The sequence below is a fragment of the Gallinula chloropus genome, assembly GCF_964237585.1.
Source record: "Gallinula chloropus genome assembly, chromosome: 7".
NCBI classification, from domain to species: domain Eukaryota; kingdom Metazoa; phylum Chordata; class Aves; order Gruiformes; family Rallidae; genus Gallinula; species Gallinula chloropus.
The window spans coordinates 20173553-20191263 of record NC_140092.1 but is presented as its reverse complement, the minus strand read 5'-3'; the positions used below and the strand labels follow the sequence as shown (position 1 = coordinate 20191263).

The following is a 17711-nucleotide window of genomic DNA, read 5'->3' as shown; positions in this document are numbered from 1 at the left end:
TGTGCCATAATTAATTCAAAAAGGGATTAAAAAGAAATTTATTCATTAGTGGCCAGGAGCTGTAATATTCTGTATGCTAGATCTGGCTTTAAAATCCCTAAATCATTCATTATGGTTGGATGTGTTGTTTTACACAATCCTTCTCTATCTGTGTAACTAACAGTCACTGCTATACTTACACACGGTTTTAAGCTCTGATGATGACTTGAGAAGATGACAAAGTTTGTTGTTAAATCATAATGTGCTTAGATATATGCTCTTTTTTATGTGGTAGAATTAGATACCTAGCCAACAAATACTCTTACCAGAATTACTCATGTGAACAAAGTTACTCATCTGTGTAAATTATGCATTCTGATGGTCCTCAGAGATATTCACTCTCTTCAGAAGCAAAACCCTTGCATTACAGGCTGCATAAGGTCTAGTATGTTGAAAGCTTCACATAGATTACTGCTTTAAAAATCTATTCTGAGGTCTTATTTTAAACAGTCTTTGTGCAGTGTGCCATACTTATCCTACAGCAGTTATATGACCATTTCTGTGATGACTTATTGATAACTTTTCTACTTTGCAGGAGAGTCCTGATATCGATATAATTCTATATAACCACCCAAATTATGATGTGTGTAAATTAGACCCAGTTGCCTGAAGCAATGAAGATCTGGCAGATGTGGGCATAAATGCCGTTATATGTTACATAAAACTTCCTTCTCAATTGCAAATGCTAAGGTTCTGTTGCTCCTGGGAAGGAAATCAAAGTTGGATAATTTCAAAGAAAACTCAAAGCAGGTATTTAAAAGACCAGCATATTTTTATGGATGATTAAATGTAGTCTCGATTAAATTTATACCTAACTGCTATTCAGCATTACTTTTTCTCTGGAAATAAATATTAAAGCAAAAAAAAACCCCAACCTTAAAGAAAAATTATCTACCAATCTATGATTAGGGATGACCTGTAAGGTAGCCCAAATCAAACCAAACCAAACCTTGCCTTCTGTTTTTCCCCTAAGTAATAAAAAAGCTAAATCATAATGGATGTCATTATGAATTTCTGTTCATTTCTGAATTAAAACATGACTGAAGATTCCACTAATTCTACAAGGCTGGCAAAAATTCCAAAGGGAAGCCAAAACCTTATGACAGAGAAGACTGTTATACTCAACAGCAGGAGTTATGAATTGCAGCTTTGGTTGTAACTGCCCAGAGACTATGCAATCTCCTTCCTTAGGGTCTGTAAACACTTGCACTAGACAAAGACATGAAAGACCAATGCAGTGTTGTTGATAATCCTGCTTTAAGGAGGAAGACTGGATTACGTGACCTTCAGAGGTCCCTTTCAACCATCATTTATATGATTTCCATGACTATTTCTTGAAGTTAACTCTCCAAGACAAGACAAAGGGGAGCCAAATAACAACAGAATTGAATAGCAGCATAACATAAAGCCCTTAAAGTTTCTGCATAGTAATAGCCTGAAAGTCACCGAAGTGTATAATTTAACAAGCACCCTCATCTCCAAGCATGCTTTTTCACTGTTCTCTGTGAGGTGCTCAGCCACAAGGACTTTTACTATCTCATGCACGTTTTTAGCTGTCAGACTGTTCCTGAGCAGACAAAAGCATACGTGCAGCAAAGCTTATCATCACAGGATCAGCCCGATCAGTACAGGCAACCAGGAACTTTGTACTGCATTTCTACCAATGGCAAAATGGCATTAGGATGCCAAGCCAACTTTGTGGATTTGGATATATGAAACTTTAGATAGATGAGATCACTGTCTTGGCAGGGGTGGAGCTGAGCTGTTATGAACTAAAGTGCTCCTGGAACAAGTGCAAAGGCAGTGAAGCCATGATGTGCTGGAGTTCGACTGGAGTTGCCTCTGTCCTCAACCAGGCAGCTATCTCCACACACTTTGGACTACACAACCCCTTCACCTCAAACACTGCAGCATAGAACTAGCTTGGGCGAGTGAGTCTGAAAGATTTATAAATACTCATTTCATAAGGCAAAAAAACCCAGCCAGAATTACAGGGGCTACTTCTTACATTAAGGAGCATTTCTCAGGTTTTTAAAAATCCATTCAAATTTTAATTCACTATTCTGCAGACATGAATTCAACCAGGTCTATGTCAAAACATGATGATTTTTTTTTTCTTCAATTTCTAAAAGGAAACTTTACCCAAGATATAAGATGCTATGGACTTGGTAATACAGCCCCCATCAACCACCTCTGCGAAGCCTCAAAATGAGTATAAACCTGGTTTAGGACTCTGGAACTAAAGTAATGCCTCCCTGTTCTGAGGTGACTGCTTACTCTGAGTTAATGTCTTCATTAAGTGTGAAATCTATCCCATTTCAGCTAGTCTGTTATGCCCCTAAATGAAATATCAGTATTTTGGCTGTTAGAAAGCATAACACAAAAATAAAATTAAATACCAAAAATAATCCAAATGCATGGTTGTTTTGTTTTTTTTAAGAAGTTTTACTGAAGCAACATTGTACATGCTGTATGTATTATTACACTAATTTCCACTGTATTACTATATAAGATGTAGTGACCATGTTAGGAGTAAAACTACTGGTTTAAAATATTATAAATATTATAAATTGAAAATTTAATATAAATTTAAAATATAAAAATTCTGGGTGTACATCCAGTTTGTAATCAATAACTTTGTATAGGTTTTACTAAATTTCGTTTTGCTTTATAATATGATTGAAACAGAATATCTGACATCTTCACAAGTCTTTCTTACCCATGTCCTAATTATGCAGCTATAGCTCTTGAAAAAAAAGCAGAAATTTATATGGGTATCATCTAGCAGACTCAGTAGGATCACTATCTAAAAGCAAAACCAGAACTGCAATGGAATATTTTCTCAGAGATATTAAAAATTCACTTTATAGAGAAACACCACATTGTATTTCAACATGTAGCAAGAAGTGACAAGCCCATCCTTGTTCTTACTACTACAAAGTGAAAGGAAGCAACCAAATGAAGCATGTACATTACCAGCATAGTAATGTCTTGTTTTAAAATTCAATGCATCTTTTAAACTTTAAAAGGATAAAGTGAATGTACCACTGTTTATCAGTCTGGCATACTTTATTTCTAATTCCCACATTTTCTATCACGATTTCCTGAATAAACAATAAATGAAGAAGCAACGAAGCAGCTAATAATTACTACCAAAGTTGAAAGAATAAAGAAATATTAATCCTTTCATGCATAACTGTTAAAATCTGTCAAGATTTCATTTCACTTGTGAAATATGTGTGTGACCAAAATCTCAGCTCAATAGTATTGAGCCATGAAATGAAACCTTAGTGAATTCTTTTTGTAAGTGGCATTGAACAACCTCACTGAAAGGATTCTTTCAGCCAACTGCTTTAATGTAGTTAGCCAACTTCCCCATGTAAAGACAGTCTGCCAACAAGAAGATATCACTTTCATGCCTGAGTCAGACAAAGTATGTCATGAACAAAAGTTTTGTTTATTTTTAATCTCCACTGGTTTATAAATTTACTTTTCCCATTCTCAAGCAGCCAACAGGATTTGTTTCAGATAGCAGATTTGATTAACTTGTGGCAGCTCAGGAAAAGTAAAAAACTGTACAAAAGAAAACATGAAGTTGACACTATGTAAGATGTATAGAACCATACAATGGTTTGGGTTCAAAGGGACCTCAAAGACCACATAGTTCCAACCCCCCTGTCATGGGCAGGGACACCCTCCACTAGACCAGGCTGCCCAAAGCCCCATCCAACCTGGCCTTGAACACTGCCAAGGCAGTGTTCTGAGGGCACTACTAAGAAAGTCTGTCTCCTTCATTTCCTGCGATCATGTATATATGCACACAGGTAAGATCCCCCTGAGTCTTCTCCAGGTTAAACAGTCCCAGATCTCTAAACCTTTCCTCATATGAGAGATGCTTGAGTCCCTTCATCATCTTTGTAGCCCTTTGCTGGACCTGCTCAAGTAAGTCTGCATCTTTCCTGCACTGAAAGGCCCAGAACTAGACACAGTACTCCAGTTCAGTAAGAAATATTGCATTTGCTCTTCAAAACATGGATATAAGTTAAATTTGCAATGGTTATCTACGGAGTAAACACAGTTTCAAAGGCAGCAAAATTGTTCCCAGGTAAATAAATGTAATGAAGCAAGAAAATTTAACAGTGACATTGTCTTTGGATTGTACATGCCAAAGATGAAGGTTGATGGGGAAGCTAGAGGAAGAGCAAGACGTAAGCCAACATAACCTCGGGGGATGAACAAGGGAGTAGTTATGGTCATCAAACTCGCAGATCCATACTTCAAATTGGGAAATGCTATTTTCTTTCTCTTGTACACCTTAGAGGAAGGTATTTGTGATCTAATGGCTGTATTTTAATAGGGGTTAATGCTGACTACAGTTTTTATTTAATGAGCAAAGCTGATTAGAAGTTGGCTTTAAAGAAACAAGATAGCATATGAGGGATTTTTTACAGATTATTAAGACATATTCACAAAATAATTAATTTAACTTGCTCTGACTCTAGAATGAAAAGGTAACAGTCAGGTGTGAGAGTCTGTGAGGAGGTGATGTCAGAGCAAACGGGACTCAGTTATTTCTTTCAAGTAGTAGTAAAACTGTTTGGATTGGGGGGAGAGGGGAGAAATCAAAACCAAATACTACTGGAGGATGAATCACCTTTATGCACAATTAGTTAATTTCAGTATTCTTGCCTTGTCAGTTAAAAAAATAATTTTTAACATCTGATTTTTAATTTCTATAATAAGGAGTAAAAAAAAAGAAAAAGGGAAATTAGTTTCTGCTACTGAAAAGATAACACCGAAAGGAAAAACTTTATGATCAGCAACCAGGCATAAGAGTGACAAAGGAAATAATAGGGTACATATATATTAGAGAAAAGCAATGTCAGCTTTACTTGGCAGTAAATAGCAACCACATTGAATATTTATTCAAAGCTATAGTAAGTAAGCCAAATTACAATACCTGCTCAAAAGTTCAATGATATTCACTGTCAGAGCAATTTCATTTAGCACCACACTGTGCCTCAGCTTCCTTTTTTTTTCCTATTCATCACCAGTTTGAAGGATACTCAGCAGAAGAATAATATGTGATTCTGCAACAAACTGAGCCTGACTGCTTCCATGTATGTAACTCTGTAAAGGAAAAAAAAAATAAATAAATCCTCTACACAACAAAGAAATCCACTGAAAATGGCACAACTGGATATGTGAGAATCAAAATAAAATCTGTTTTGAAGAAAAATACCAACAGCTACAGGCAAACAGCACAGTTTAGGTATGTATGTTTTGTAAAAGGGAGTGTTAAACCCAGAATATTTAAGCAAAGCACATATATGCAGTGAATGTAACATTTCATTTAAAAATGCATTATGCTGAACTCTTTCTCACACTGCTGCTAGTGTGGAGTAAAGCACATCATTTGCTCAGGAGATACTGTTTTTGAGAAGGGAGGTGATGAAATCTAGGATAAGCCTCAGCATGATTTTGACAAAAGTTAAAATTGAACCTTGCCTTTTAAAAAAATCAGTCTGTTTTCCTCAGATTGAGTCAAGTGTCTTCATACAAAATCTATTCTATAATTCTCCATTAAGGTATGATTATGTCTACAAAAAAATACAAATGCATAAAATGTCCTGTTTAAATGGAATTGTAGTAAATGCCACCACAGATGTTAATTCTAAATACAAAACTGATATACTTTTTCAAAAAAAAAGTATTGTTACTGGCCTCATTTTTTATCATTAAGAACATATATTATATTATTCAGAAGCTGTTAGTTCACTGTTAACTACCTATGTCAGTAAAAAAAGGAAGCAAAAATTAGACGGACATGCAGAAAATGAAAGAGATTCTGTGTCTTCCTCTACTATATGAATGCTTCTCATACAATTCTATATGAAATTAATATTAATTATATATCTGTTCTCAAAGTATTATCTACATGTATTCTTAGGCACAGATGTGATTTTCTTCCCAATTAAACAGAAAGAAAAACACTCACTCCTGTTAAGGTAAAGAAACAGGAAACCTTTTGTTCTCCTTATGGATTGATGGTTTTGTTTGTTTATTAACTGCTTTTTTTTGCTTTAATTCATTTTACTCTGAATAATTTTGCCTGAAGAGCAGCCTTGTCAAGAGTCAGAAGAATTCAGGTTTGAAATACTCTAATGCTTCAGCAAATGAAAGAATGCCTTAATTCACACTGGTTAAGTTCTTGTTGACGCACTGTCAAAGCATGGAGTTCACAAGATAGGATAAAAGCTTGTACACAGTGGATGGTTATCTACTACTTTCAAAATTCAATTATATTATGCTTATTCGAATAACCAATTCAAAGCTAAACCAGGCAAGAACTTCAGGTATCTTAAGATCTCTCAAAGAAGACATCTTTTTTCTTTAACAAGACAGAAATTGTTGATCTCATAAGAATATCTCATTGCAGCATGACATGACAATGAGACAATCTGAAGATTTTTTGCAGTGTTCCTTCTACATCTCACTAAGATTATTTTTAGATATACACATGCACATACACACCTATGACAAAGGAAGAAAATAGGAATGTTTCATATTGCCAAAGATTAAAGATGAAGTTAAAATGCTTAATAGATTGTGTACTCTTGACTCAGTTGTGACCACAGGCCTGCAGTGACCCTCTGTCAGTTGTGACGACAGGCCTGCAAACAGTGACTCTCTGTCATTATTTCTCATGTAGCTAACGCTATATATATATACACACATATATATATATATATTTTGCTTGTTTGTGTGTGTGTGTATGTATATATATTGCTTGCATATATTACACACACACATACAGGCACACTCATACACTTACAGGATCCGGACTCAAATACGCCTAGCAAAGTGTAAGCATCTATTTCTTCTTACAGTCATAACACCAAATTTTAGTCAAAGTTTCCTCAATATATACTGTATTTCTTTAATACAATGCGAACTGAAATAAAAAAATTAACCTTTCATCAGAAAGTGTAACAGGATCTAGCAGCATTCTTTAGTTATTAAATACCTATATGCGTTTATACTTAGTCATTACTACTTTATTCTATGCACATGATAAATTATATAAAAATACACATTGGGAACTAAAGAAATACACTATGTTGAAGAGACAACATTATTATCACAGATTAATACAACTGCTTGTCACATGACTCCTAAGACTGTAAATGTCTTCTATATTTGTAAAATATTTAGATGAGAGGTGTCACCTTTATTGATATGATTTAAAATTTGTTAAATTATTTTTCTCTTTCTCTTTATGGCAGCAATTAAATTCACCATAATACTATTGAACAGAATCTAAAGTATGTACACAAACACCTACAGAGACTGTATCAAGAAATCATTCCTTTCCTCAAAATATTTTATTGACATTAAATTGTTTAGCTTTCATCCTAATCAGGAGCAAGATTCTTTACCTCCAAAAAAGGCAAATTCTATGCTGTTTCCAAGTACGTAAATATGTCCCACTGGGAGGAAGAATCAAATTTTAGGTGCTAGTCTTTGTCACCCAGCATAGTAACTTTATTTTTAAAAAATCAGTCAAGTTTGTGTGACTTCTGATTTCACTTGGCCATATCAAATAACTACAAAGAATTTTGTTAATGAAACAGGTCACTGTTTCTCTGATAACATAGCTAACATACAGGTCTGACTGCTACGTAATGATGTTTTTAAAACTGCCAGCAAATATGCTTTCGGTTCTGAAAGTTTCGAGTTCACCAATTATTCAGCCTTGAAAAAATGACTGAAAAAATCCTCTCTCAATCTCAGGATGATCAGAGTTCACAAAAGGCGAACTCAATTTGCAACACTGCACTAGTAGTGCCACATAGAATGCAAAGCTGAAACACCACAAAGAAAAGGCTACAAGCTACAAAAACTAATTAGACTGTTGTTTTTTAAATCATATTCTGATTAAAAAAACTGAAGTCTTGTCTACCTGAGAGGGCAAGTTTTTATGTCTTATAGCAGTGGTACATAGATTTGATCTAATGTACGAGCAAGGTTAGTATCGCGATGCTGTAACAATATGATACTGGAAAGACATTCTTAGAACTTTCCCTGCCGGTTTGTTAAATTCCCAGAGTAATTAGGTTTATTGCATAATGTCTACTTGTCTCAGGATTTTCTCATTTCAGTTTTTTCCAGGAGCTGTTTGAGAAGCTTTCAAGGTACAAAACAGGTCACCAAGCCAGTCCGTTGAAAGATGAAGTTCAAGACACTATACTGCAAATAAAGATACTTTTCATTATTGCTATTAATCAGGTGACAGACTCCTAGCTACCTCCACTCAGTATAAAGAAAAAAAAACATGAACTAGATACAGCTTATTTGTTAATGCTGAAACTTGAATCAACCAAAAACCAAACAACTGGAACAAGCAAAACCTGCCTGGGAGACCTGAATCAGAGACTGTAATCTGAAAACCAGCTGCTGAATATGATTTTATGGCTAAATATCTCATAGGGATTAATGTAACTACATTTCTTTCAACGTGAGTTGCAAAGGCATGGCCTTGCTTGCAAGGAAATGGATATGGGGTTTGTTTGTTCTGTTACACATGTCCTTAGGTAGATTATTCTTTAACTGTAGCAGTGGTCAGTCAGCATAATGGTAGTGAAGAAGTGAAAGACTGTTCCAGACAATCAAAATAATTTCCATTTGACAATACAGCGTGAATCAACTGAATTTAAAACAGCACCTCACCCCATTTCTAATGAGCGATGAGTCTTAAGGACTTCACACAGGAATTGCAGAGTGTGTTTTTTACACAATGAACTTTCAGACCTACATTCTAAGCAACAGACAAAAATCATAGTAGACATTTTCAGAAGACAGAAGACCAGTACTTAACATAAAAAACATGGTGAACAACTTTCCTGGAAGAGAGAATAGCAAGAACTATGTGGCATTTAGACTTGTGTCTTTCCTTACAGGTATACGATGATACTGTGAGGCCACTTAAAGCATAAATTATATTTGTAAGGGTATGCATTTATACAAATGTATCCACACACAGTGGTTTTGCACACTGCAATGGCCACTGATTCATCAAATTTTTAAATTCATGGCCATCTGTGGCTCATACTTATCTAAACCAGAATACATTTAAAGATAATATCTCAAAAGGAATTTTGGCAAATTAGGTTGTCAACAGTTTACAACCCATTTTCTCCATATTTTTATCGTGTAAAGTTCTTTAAAAGAAAGGACCTGGTCACATGTGAGGTTTCTTTATTTTCATACTTCTTTCCTTTTAGAAGACAACTGCTGAATGACCTACATGCAAGCAACATATTCTCATGAAATTTTATTTGAAGCTACAAACTACGAAGACTCTAAGAAGTAAGATTTCTGGTTTTGCTATCATTTCTGCTTTGACACTGAATCCATTTACTATTTGGAAGCTCTGTGAAGTCTATCTGGCTGCAAATGCTCTAGGCAAATGCTTTAAATAAATTCATGAATAAACACAGTATTTCTCTTTCATTTTGGAGGAGTCAGGAGGGAAGACGATGTAAGATGCAAAGCTAAAGTTCATCAGAAGAGATGCAATCATGGTTTGATCAGAAGAGCTGTACAGCCTCACAGTTACCACAGCTACACAACAGATACCACAGCAAATGCCATGCTGGTAGGACTAATAGGGGAACCAAAGCATGAGTGACTGACACTTTGAACCAGGTCCTTTTCCAGCTTTAGCATTCTCCTATCTCAGGTCTGATTCCACAGAAGCAATCTGAATTGCTAACTGAAAAAAAATCACATCCCCAAATCAGGCTATTTTCTTTGGCAGTGACAAACAACTGTTCAATACGTTCACATTTCTACAAAGCTCTGCTAAATATTTATCTACTATTTGTAAACTCATTAAATATTTAGTGTTACTGAACTGCAGATGACACATATATATAATCTCTCATTAGGATGGTCATGGATAACAACATTGTAATATATTTTTAAATTTCCCTAAGTACAGCATATGCTTGTTGATTTCCTTTCAACAGTGATAGCTGTCATCATTCAGTAAAATACTTAAGTGTAATCTGTGCCCTCTCCTTCCTTTCTGTTAATAAAATGTAAATAAAACAGAAAAAAAGTAAGTGGAAATAAGGCCTCAATATGTTTATATTTAGACAATACAATTAACCTGTGGAGTACCCAAGATTAAAACTGAAACATGATTCCAGGTGCTCCAGCACTCTTTCCTAAAATAAACATCATTATTTTTTATAAGCATGTGCATGATGAATGCTGGGGTGGAGGGAGTGGATTAAACTGAGTTGGATTCAGTAACTGCATACCATACAAAGCTATATCACGAATTATTATTCATTTGGATAACAAAGAAATAACTCTAATTTCAATTAAGAGTTCTTAAATTTTGCCAAGAACATACATTAGCGCTAAGAATTTGTTCTTTTCTCTTAGAGTGAGGGTAAAAAGACCCCCCACAGCATTCTTTTTCACATCCAAGTTTCATGTTTTCCAATTAATGTCCAGGAGTAATATGACAGTAGAGTATTTAAATGTTTATAAAGCATAAGTTCTAAAACATTCTCTCACGATACCATTTATATACCTTATTTGGAGTGTGAATGCAGAAAAATGTTAAACATGAACAAAGAGTTTGTTCGGTAAACCAAACACTTCAAGACCAAACATCAATGTATATTCACTGAATGCTTTATTGTGCATCTTTATGATCATAACCATATTTCTCCAGATAAATTTAACTATGTAACACTCCAGAAGTAGTGTGCAGCCGAGGAAGATTAAGAATAAAATCTTCCACAGGTCAAAAACCCTACCTTTCAGATATTTTGTTTTCTAAAACCAGCAAGTTTCACATACCATCACTTGAAGCATGCTCTCTAAATATGCTTACTTTATTATGACATAGTAGTATCTGTATTACATAGTAGTATCTGTTCAGTTCGTGCAGGCAGATCAGATTTTAACTTGCTTAAGAACCCAACAGGGGACGTCATATCAAGTTATTAACCTAGGCAGGTCTCTGAAAATCTGAAAATAGAAACCTAATATAATTCTTTCCATCACAGAAGATACTGCTACCTGCTGGGGATAGCACACATACAGTGACCTGTTTTCCCTGTAGCAGCTAGCCATCAAATGCCCTTGTGACTACTGATGTGAAAAATCATGCAACAATGCGGGTTTGAGCCTAGGTTGTTCACATGTGTGAGAATGGCTACCAACTTAGAACGTGTTTGCATATGGACATGATCTGCCAAAATAATTTTCAACACTTTTTTAAACAGAGGGATGTAATGTGGGTATGTTTATTCTACAGAACATAAGCAACACTGGAAGTAAGTAAAAAATATAGAAAGAAGCATCTCAAAAAGAAATACAAAACTTCTTGACTCCAGTTCATTTACTAAACAGCTCAGAAACCTCTGAGTATTCTAATCACATATTAATGTCCAACAGTTACAATAACGACCAAGCATTTAATAGGGCAATTTCTTTTATTGTGGATACCCAGTTATAAAAGGGTCTATCTGTAAATAACACTTAACTACTTCAGAGTTTAACGCAGTATTAAACATAAAATAAATCTAAACTCACTTACTGCTAACAGAAATCCTGAATTAATGAATGTGTGTTTCTGGAAAAATGAAGACTGTGGTGGTTTAACCTTGGCTGGAAACCAGGTTATGACAGTAAGAACTATGCACCCAGCTATTTGAGCCAGTATTTTTTTTCTTAATTTAACGTTTCAGTTTAGCACTAACTCACTTGAAATAAATACTGTCTTTTAGACAGTTACTAGCTTTATGAACATTTCCAACTCAAATATAAGCCAACAGAACACCACTCTCGTGGAAAAGTAATTTATTGTGTTCCTAGCAAGCAATCTCTGTAAGCAACATTTCTACACAAAATCCAGCCCAGCTCATTACAGCCCAGAGACCAAGACTAGGAAAACAGTTAAGGCACATGCACCAACACACACAAACTGGCGAGGAATGATGGAATTACTGGATGTGGTGACTATGCACTTCTAGTGAATTTGTTCAGCTCACACTCCAGGGCTTCACTATCAATAGTAGTAGGATAATCTAGGAAATAAACACTGGTCCCTACAAATAAAAGTCTCTGTCTCAGCATCTTTGGTGTAATATTTAGTGCAAGTGTTCACATTCCCACTTACTAAATGTGATCATGGAACATATCAGCCACTTTTGATAGGAAAGTTTAATAGCTATAGATAAATTTTACCCTATTTAAGAAAGAGTTAATGTTGAATTTTTTGAAAAATGATATAATAAGGTTGCACACAACAACCTCCTACCGACTCTTTGATTCGGTCATGTATCAATTCAGTGAATACGAGTTACATTTTCCATGCCTGAGCTCACTGCTGCATCCACCGTTGCCCCAAACCAAAACAGAGTCCAGAGACAGCAGCCAGTTTTCACAGGACTGGCTGGCTGAAACAGGCTGCGCTGGCTGCCTTCCACAAAGTCCATCTGGCACCGAGCACAGAATATGATCTGGGTTCCCAGCCCTAAAGCAGAAGTGGAGGATTGCTGCCTACTTTTGCAGCTAGCTGGCTGGAAAGGGTAGTTGATGCAATTTAAAATAGTATACAAACCCTAGTTTATGCTGCTGCTTTGGCTGTCCCTAGACAGCCATTCTAGCTATACAGCATTATTCAGGGTGTCTAGAAGTACTATCAAAGGAATTAGTCAGAATAGGTGATCTCACAGCTCCAGAAACTGTGAACACTCTGTTCAGCTCTAGAGGCTTTGATACAATTGGATGAGTAAGAAATTATTCTGAGGGACTCCTCACACATTTATTAATTACTAATGACGACAGAAGATACAGCAATCCTTGGATGAATAATTACTTTGCAGGTTTCAGTAAAAAACAACAACAAAACAACACAGAACTTAATCTGTCATTAGGAATAAAACATTATAGCACTCAATTCCCAAATTCAGATAAACATGCAACAAGTATCTTCCCCCCGAATAGGCATTACAACATGCAGTACCCTTGTGAGAAACTTTAACAGAGAGGAAGGTAAGATTTCCAGGATCTCTGATAGTTATGGGAAGTTTACATAACAACATCTTAGCCTAGTTGCCTAAAGAAAGGAAATTTTTGCAACTGTAATGCTTTGCTTACCAATGTGACTAGCTTCTAATCCACTCGAGAAAGTGGATTAGATATCTCAGAGAAAACTGGCATTCCTACACAGCTCACTACAGCCAGACAACCAAACCAATGATTCTAATGGACAAAATATTGCAGTTAAAGTTCAAATCTTAATAGCTGTTAATAGCTGTACGAGCTACTTTGCTTAACACATGGACACCAAACTACACTACTACTTCTAATTTGGAAACAAGAGATTTTGATATGTTTTCAGTGATCAGCGTTCCCCTAGAAAGACAAACATATTGTTAATAAGAACTACTTTCGGAACTCTTAAAATATCCCTATACTTTTTGCACTCATTCTGATGCTAAGCACAACATGGGATTATATCTCACTGGTCATTTACCTTCTCTATTTTATTCTTTGTTCTTTTAAAGAGACTTGACGGAAGGCAGAATATGCAGCTGGATGCTGCCATATAGAATTACTTTCAATAGGGTTAAGCAGCACTCATGACACAAGTCCACACAATCCGATAAGACTGCTAAGACTGTGGTTAAAGAACTTCATTTTTCCCATTAGCAAATTCTAGGGTGGGAACTCTTCTTCCCCACCCCATCTCCTGAATCCTTTTTTCCAAGACAATGTGGAAGTGTGATGATCTTCACACCACTGGTGTACTGACAAAGACTTATTATGGTGTAACACAGGGAATACAGTAACTGCATAATAGCCTGTAAATTTTCCTTATAAATTGATAGAGATGGAAGATGAAACCATTCAACCGAGCTCATTTTGTTGTTGTTATTTAAATTATGGTTCAGAATTTAAGCCTAGTGAAGTATCGCATGACTCTAGGTCAGATAAAGGTATAGAAGTTTTCTGCAGAAGTTAAGTTTCCCTTTTTCAAGGTCTGTGGTAATAGTCTTTTGACAAAGAAATTACAGCCATTTCAGATATAGCCTTCACCATAACCACCTGTACATTTGGGCAATATATATGAATGCAAATAGGTTTTTAATTTCTTACTCAGGACCTGTGATATTTTCTCTTTTGTAATTTCAGAAGTGTTCTTTCAATTGGTTTCCAAGCTGTGAGGCAAAAAAGGTAGTTTGACCTAAATGCTGAAGTGCTGGAAGCAGAAGTGAAGAGGCCTTAAAATGACGCTAACTCCAAAATAAACTTTGCTGAATTCAAATAGCTGTGAAAATCCCCCAAAATGTTCACTGTGTAGCTGAAGCAAGAGGAGGTGCAAAACCCAAATTACCCAAAGCTACAATCCAAATAATACCAATAGGGGAATGTGAGAATAATCCTGCATTTGATGTAGCTACCTATCCCAAGTAAATTGAATACTGCCCCTAATTCTGCTACACCGAGTTGAGATATGTAAATTAAGTTACTTTGGCTACAGATTTTGCAAGTTCCATAGTAAGTTAAGTCTTTTTTTTTTTGGATTTGCAATAGCACAGACACTTCTCTAGTATAGAGGAAATATCCGAATATTCAGAATGCTGCTTTTAAAATGCTAATTAACTAGGAAGGTGAGACACACTACGCGGGCATGACCAGGCACGCAAAATTGAGCTTGAAAGATTAGTCTATTATGACTGAATAGTTAGATCCATACCAGAAAGAAAAAATCATGCTAGTCTTTCTTGCCAGAGTAATTTTTAGAACCATCTGAAGCACACTGCACATCAATTTACAAACCTTAACACTTATTTTAAAAAGAGGTAACTGAACGAACACAGCATAAACTAACAGATTCATGAATTAACTTGCTAGGTCTCTGGTGTCCTTTCAAATAACACTTGTTAGTAAACACTGGAGTATTCTTGAGAGGAAGACTGACAGCTTATCGACAAAACAGGAACATGAGAGAATGAAGGCCCAGCCATTATTAAGGGACAACAGCTCTGGTGAGGCCACACCTCGAGTACTGTGTGGTGAAGGGTCTGGAGCAAAAGTCCTATGAGGAGTGGCTGTGGGAACTGGGGCTTTTTAGTCTTGAGAAAAGACATGGGAGATCTTACCGCTCTCTACAGCTACCTGAAAGGTGGTTGCAGAGATGTCAAGGGAGGTTGGTCTCTTCGGGTGACAAGTGACAGTTAGATATTTAGATAGTTAAGTTAGATATTAGGAAGAATTTCTTTACTGAAAGGGTTGGAACAGGCTGCCCAGGGATGTGGTGGAGTGACCATCCCTGGAGGTATTTAAAAGGCATGTAGATGAAGTGCTTAAGGACACGATCTAGAGGCGGACTAGTCAGGATTAGGCTGAGATTGGATTCGATGATCTAAAGGGTCTCTTCCAACCCAGGTCATTCTACAATTCTGTGCTTGCATTTCCTTTCAGCTATCTGTACTTCAAGACTTTTACTTTTTTCATAACAACAAAAAGAAAATTTTACTTGTGTGAAATATGAAACTGTTGCAAATACTCTGAAGTTTTATCACACAGTTTTATTTTTACAACCAATTTTTTACTACATGTCATACAGCACACACAGTCAGATATACAAATGCATGTCCCGGTTTATATCCTACTTTAAAATTAACTTCAAAATTAATATTCTGTATTTTTAAAAAAAGTCCCAAACTATGCAAGTATGTAAAGTATAAAAATTTAAGTCAGTAAAAATGGGAAGTATTATTTGCACTACAGCAAGAGTTTTATTAATTCTGTTCAGATTTAGGTGTAACTTACCATCTGATGTTCTTACGAGATGGTATCATTTCAATGATCTAAAGCTTTAAATACTGACATTTTAAGTTCATTACACACTATTGCTGCACAGCATTACCTATTAACATTACTCTCGGGATAAAAAGAACATCTCATGAAATTTTTACTAGATCAGAATTCAGGCTGGCACACATTACTTGAAGGAAACTTATTTACACACCTTCTTTAATCCTTCTTTTTCCAAAACCTTTATTTAATTTCTCTTTTTTTCTCCTCATTCTTCTACAAGCTAACTTAGTAATTTCCATTCTCATGGAAGACCCAAACCTACCTGATTTTTCTCAATGGAAAAGAGGTTATGTTTCTTCCCAACATAAGCTCCCTCATTTGGTCTTTGCTGCTGCTAAGTAATAGTTAGAATTACAAAGCAGCAGTCCTTTGGAGAAGGGGACTAAGGAAAAGGATGCCTAACACAACTGAACAAAAAATTCAAAATAGAACTGAATACATAGTAAAAAAAGGGTCAAAACCAAGTTTTACTGTACTGGTTTTAATCTTTCTAATATTCTAGAAGCAGCCCATATTTTTCAGACTCAAACAACTCAATTCTTTTAAAAAACCTGTTCTGTGTTGCCCAGAGCAATCTTTTGCACTGCGTATCACGTCTGGTTAGCACATTGGAGGAAACACTGCTGACATCACACAGAAACTGAGCAAAATGAAGCCTTTAGCAAGACAAATTGAGAACAAAAGAATCACTCGATGTTTAGAATATAAAATCTGAAAGTAGACACACTTGACAAATAGGAATTTATTTCACTATAACAAATGCTTTGAATCCATGATTTATGAGGGCAGCTATGGGAGTCACTTATTTAAATTCATTGTTTAATGCACTGGCAGATGCTTCCTAATTATTAGAATATAACAGTAAGAAGATTTTTTTTTTTCAATGGATGCGCTGTGCCATTAAACATCTTCTACTGCAGCAACTGTCAAATTTGTGATAATGTATTTTATAAAGTTCTTTTTAGGATGGCAGGCATTAACTTAATATACCATAAAAGCCAGTAGCTAAAAATTTTATGTTATGACACAAAACCTCAGACCTATTTGCTGTGCTATCCTTAGCAAGTACTGCAGCCTGCAATGAATACAAATCAAATACTGCTGTCAGCAAGACAAGTTGCACTTCAAGTTCCTTCCATCAGCTGTCTCTGAAAAAACCCCCACCTGATTAGTCAAGAACTGAAAAGTTCCAGGTCTACAAAAAATATTGCAATTCTTACAGACATACCAAATTGTCATTATATTCACACTTAAATAGAAATACTTAAAATGCTAGCTTTACTAAAGAATTCATTAAAAAAAAAATACCTAAGGGAGAAAAAAAAAGAAAACCAACAGAACATTGAATGCCCATGCATTTGGGACAAAGAGACCTGGGAATTATTAGAAGCCAAATTAGTAACTTGGGATCCTAAGCTGTAGTAAGTGCTTGTTCATGTGAGATTTTCATACGTGTGCCACAGTATGCAGGAAAATTAGAAGAATTACAAGTACTGAGTTATGAAAATGCAGTATGTTTTCAGCCCAGAAAGGAGAAAATAAGCTTAGTTATATTCTATGAATACCAGAAGTCAGTCGTTCAAAATTCAATTATTGTGCTAAAATTAATAAAATAACAAAGTCGTACTTTCCTGACATATTTAGTGTTTTCAAATAAAAAAGCCCAATAAACAGGCCACTGTGGACAAATAAGCTTTTAAGTCAGAGGCAGAGGCTGTATAATGAATTTCATTAACAAAGAGGACTGAAACACAAAG

The 17711-nt window shown here is 35.6% G+C and overlaps 1 protein-coding gene across 2 annotated transcripts in view; it reads right to left on the bottom strand.

Moving 5' to 3' along the window:
• The window catches only part of TUSC3 (tumor suppressor candidate 3), a gene marked incomplete at both ends in the record, with an annotated part of 111497 nt that overhangs the window by 8630 nt on the left and 85156 nt on the right, over nt 1–17711 (bottom strand). For both annotated transcript variants that reach the window (XM_084266768.1, XM_084266769.1), the window contains one exon: nt 5106–5169. In XM_084266768.1, the coding sequence (XP_084122894.1) occupies nt 5106–5169 (64 nt within the window). The remainder of the gene's footprint in view (nt 1–5105; nt 5170–17711) is intronic.